The sequence below is a fragment of the Hipposideros armiger genome, unplaced genomic scaffold, assembly GCF_001890085.2.
Source record: "Hipposideros armiger isolate ML-2016 unplaced genomic scaffold, ASM189008v1 scaffold_385, whole genome shotgun sequence".
NCBI classification, from domain to species: Eukaryota; Metazoa; Chordata; class Mammalia; order Chiroptera; family Hipposideridae; genus Hipposideros; species Hipposideros armiger.
Window position 1 is genome coordinate 241,163 of NW_017731735.1, and position 3,333 is coordinate 244,495.

The 3,333-nt window shown below is 50.8% G+C and overlaps 2 protein-coding genes across 2 annotated transcripts in view; both read right to left on the reverse strand.

Moving 5' to 3' along the window:
* Positions 1–3,333, reverse strand: part of NOP9 (NOP9 nucleolar protein) — a 10,344-nt gene that overhangs the window by 4,256 nt on the left and 2,755 nt on the right. The window contains exons 2-4 of the mRNA XM_019663019.1: positions 3,014–3,247; positions 2,629–2,770; positions 2,323–2,515 (exon numbers count right to left, since the gene is read on the reverse strand). Coding sequence (XP_019518564.1) covers positions 2,323–2,515; positions 2,629–2,770; positions 3,014–3,247 — 569 coding nt within the window. The remainder of the gene's footprint in view (positions 1–2,322; positions 2,516–2,628; positions 2,771–3,013; positions 3,248–3,333) is intronic.
* LOC109393595 (nucleolar protein 9-like) lies at positions 380–1,717 on the reverse strand. The gene is made up of 2 exons (XM_019662990.1): positions 1,361–1,717; positions 380–1,159 (listed from the first exon to the last, which is right to left on the reverse strand). Exons 1-2 carry the CDS (start codon positions 1,662–1,664, stop codon positions 678–680), a joined length of 786 nt encoding a protein of 261 aa, XP_019518535.1. The 5' UTR covers positions 1,665–1,717; the 3' UTR covers positions 380–677.

The following is a 3,333-nucleotide window of genomic DNA, read 5'->3' on the forward strand; positions in this document are numbered from 1 at the left end:
GCCAGCTCTGAGCAGCAGGGCCCCGGTTCAGATCCCATATTAGGGCCAGTGACGCTGCGCCCTCTACAGCTAAGATGGTGAACAACAGCTCGACCTGAATCTGGGCTGCCATGAGTCGCCAGCAACATCATAGGCTGCAGCCCCTGCTGCAATGGGCTGCCATGAGCTACCGTGAGTGGCTGGTAGCCAGCATGAGCGGCTGGCAGCCAGCGTGAGCTGCCATGAGCCACTGTGAGTGGCCCTCCAATGGCCGGCGAGTGACTGCCTCACCCAGGAAGAGCGCAATGATGATGCCAACATGGGCCAGTAAAGCGATGTCCTCCACAGCTAGACTGAAGAACAAAAGGACACCAACTTGTCTGTTCCCCTCCCCCAATTCCCCAATAAAATCTTTAAAAAAAAAAAAAAGAGGAAAATATCAGAGTGAGTGCACGAAGTAAGGATATTATTTCCTGAACTTTTGCCTGAATCCAGTATGTGTATGAATACAAATGTACATTGAGTCATGTTTAGCTTTCACCTAAACACACCTATGCATCCTCACCTCTGGGCTTCTGTGCAAACAAATCTTTGGCCTGCAAAGCCCTGTCCTAATTTCTCTGCTAATTTTGCAAGGTCATTAAGAATTAGTCTTCTGCTTACTCTCTCCTTCTGAACTTCCTAAACTCTCCTTTCCTCTAGGTCTTCTTTGTCCCCTTGTAATACTTACCAGGTGACTGGGAGCCACGGTGTCTGGCTCTCTCAGACTCCAGAAGAGTCCCTCCTAACACCTGTAGCAGAGTTCTGACCACGAAGCTGCCATGTGTGTCTCCACAGTAGAAAAGAAAATCATCACACACCTCAGAGGCTAGTCCCAGGATCAACTCCTCCAGGGTCTCCAAGAGACCATCCTTCCCATCCTCCTCCTCCTCCTTCACCTCCTCTGCAGGGCTCCTCAGCAATCGAGGCAGCTGCAGCAAAGCACTTTGCAATACATGGACCCCACATCGATGACAGGCCACAAAGCGCAAGTTTGAACTCAGAGCAGCCCACACTCGACACAGAGATTTCAGGGGACTGAACCCCAACAGTTCCTGCAGCATCTCACTGCCAGTCCTATCTGTGGCCAAGGCTAGGGCTTGAGCCTCCACTTCCTTCAAAACATTGTGCACCATCAGCTCTGGAAAGACAAATATTTTAAAGAGACTAAGAGGAGGAGAAGGTTATATTCCATCACTTAACCAAGGGGCTGGGAGTGAGAACCGAGATACGGGAGATGAAACTAAGTCCCCACACCCTGGGAACCCACGAAAATTTCCTTGCCTGTCCTGGATTTTATGCCCAATAAGTCCCTCTCTTGGTCCCACCCCTTGGTCCCTACCTCGTTCTTCTCCGGTCTCCGGGGCCCCTTTCAGCGCCGATAACGCCCGACGGAAATATCCCAGCGCTTCGGGGCTCAGGTGAGGGTGTGGATCTACAGCTAGCTCCGAGCGCCCGTCCGGAGGCGGGCGAGATTGTTGTTGGCGTCCTGATGGGGGACGCCCCGACCCCTTGGCCCCGCGCCCTCGTTTGCCACCAACAGGGAACCGGCGCCCGGCCTTATGGGGGGAGCGCGGACCTAGCCCCATGGGTACTTCAGACACTCTACGCCCGCGAAAGCTTCCTCGGCCGCAGATGGACTGCATTCAACCAGGTGTCGACTGACCCCCTACGGAGTTAGAAACGCCGGCGTGCTCAAGACGCAGCGCACACGTCATAATTCCGCGACTGCCCCAAGCCGGGCGGGAGTGGGTGTGTCCCCAGATCGCTCCGCCTCGCTCTGGCCTCGCCCACAATCGCCCNAAAAAAAAAAAAAAAGAAGGTCCAGGACAAGGGGGCATTCTTAGAGGTGTCGCCTCACATGGGGAAGGGACTTCAAATGGCCATACTCTCAGGGTAAAGGAGAACTAGAATCAAATCTAGCCTTCTACCCTAACTCCTAACCCATGAAACCCCAGAGAAGTAAGGCTTGGCGCTAAGCAGCAAAGGAAAAGAGGAGCTTTGGCAATAGCGCCAGCGTTCATATGCATCTACCGTCAAGTACCCAGTCTGAGTGGGCCATGAAACCTCAAGCTGCTAACAGATATTGGCACCTGAGAGAAGCCAAAGCACATCCTTTCTGGGAAGAAGGCACCTTCACTCTAAGCTCTGGGAATCTCCCAGAAATAACTTTTCAAGGGGAATCGCCAGCCCGTGGAGATACAGAGATACAGAGGCAGGCACACAATAAAATAAGGCCCAATGAACAAGAACTAACAGAAACAACAGAGTACAGAAACAGACCCAGCCAAGTTCTCAACTCACTAGCTCAGGAGTAGAGACAGCATCCAGTAAACGCTGCAAAGGGAAGTTGGCAATAGGATGTGCAGCCAGGGTCTGCAGCTGCCCTTGGAAGTGATCCTCAAAGAGGCTCTGGAGCCTCGGGGGCTCCAACACCAGCAGCACCTGCTCTAGGAGTCTGGAGCTCGTCTGATCCCGCAGAAATAGCAGTAGGGGGCTGGGGACAAGGAGAAGATAGCCTTAATTCCACTTCACCCAAAATACCTACGTCACCTCATTCATTTCACACAACCCCATCAACCTTGGCCAATCCTGAGGCCCTGACCATACCTGCCATCTGCTGAGGAATTGCAGTTACTCAGGTAGCCAATCACAGCATTACAGAGGTGGGAACAAAACTGGGGCAGTTTGCGGTGTAAGATCTGTAAGGCCACTTGAAGGCAGAAGCTGGAGATCTTGTCAGTGATAAACACTGTGGGGAGAGCAGAAATAATAAAAGCAGCTTCCCCCAGATCCAGACAACCTGTACAACCACAAACCTCAAGCAACATGGTACAAGGGACTATGGACACAAAGGGTCTATAAAGAGTCTTTGCAACATCAAATCAGATCAGATTTGAAAAGAAGAGAAATAAGAGGGTCTAAATAAGGGCCTTGTATGAAGATAATCACCTCCAGAAAAGCAGATCCTAGACCCTCTTATTTCCCTCCTTACCAGCAATGTCTTTCAGAAAGCAGGAGCTCAGGTCCTGAAGGCGATTCAAGAAGGATTCAGGAACCTCGAAATCAGTTGGTTTACATTCCCGAGTTGGGGCCTTTTGTGCTTCTGAAGGAAGATCAAGAGTGTGTGCAGTAGTAAAATCACAAACTACCACCCAGGAGAAGAATTCCTCAGATGAATAAGGATTCCACTTAGAGATGCAGAACACAACTAAATATCTCTTCTCAGCTAGATGGCTGAATTGAGGCTACATTTCTATTTTAATTTTTCTAAAAAACTTCAACCAGCTCTCCCATGGTCCATAGGAAATAGTC

Bases quoted from the DNA above. Each gene is read 5' to 3' on its own strand.
- LOC109393595 (XM_019662990.1), bottom strand. From the start codon at position 1,664: ATGCAGTCCATCTGCGGCCGAGGAAGCTTTCGCGGGCGTAGAGTGTCT. The intron at 1,160-1,360 runs GTAGGGACCAAG...TTGTCTTTCCAG, and splicing joins GGAGACCGGAGAAGAACGAG to AGCTGATGGTGCACAATGTT.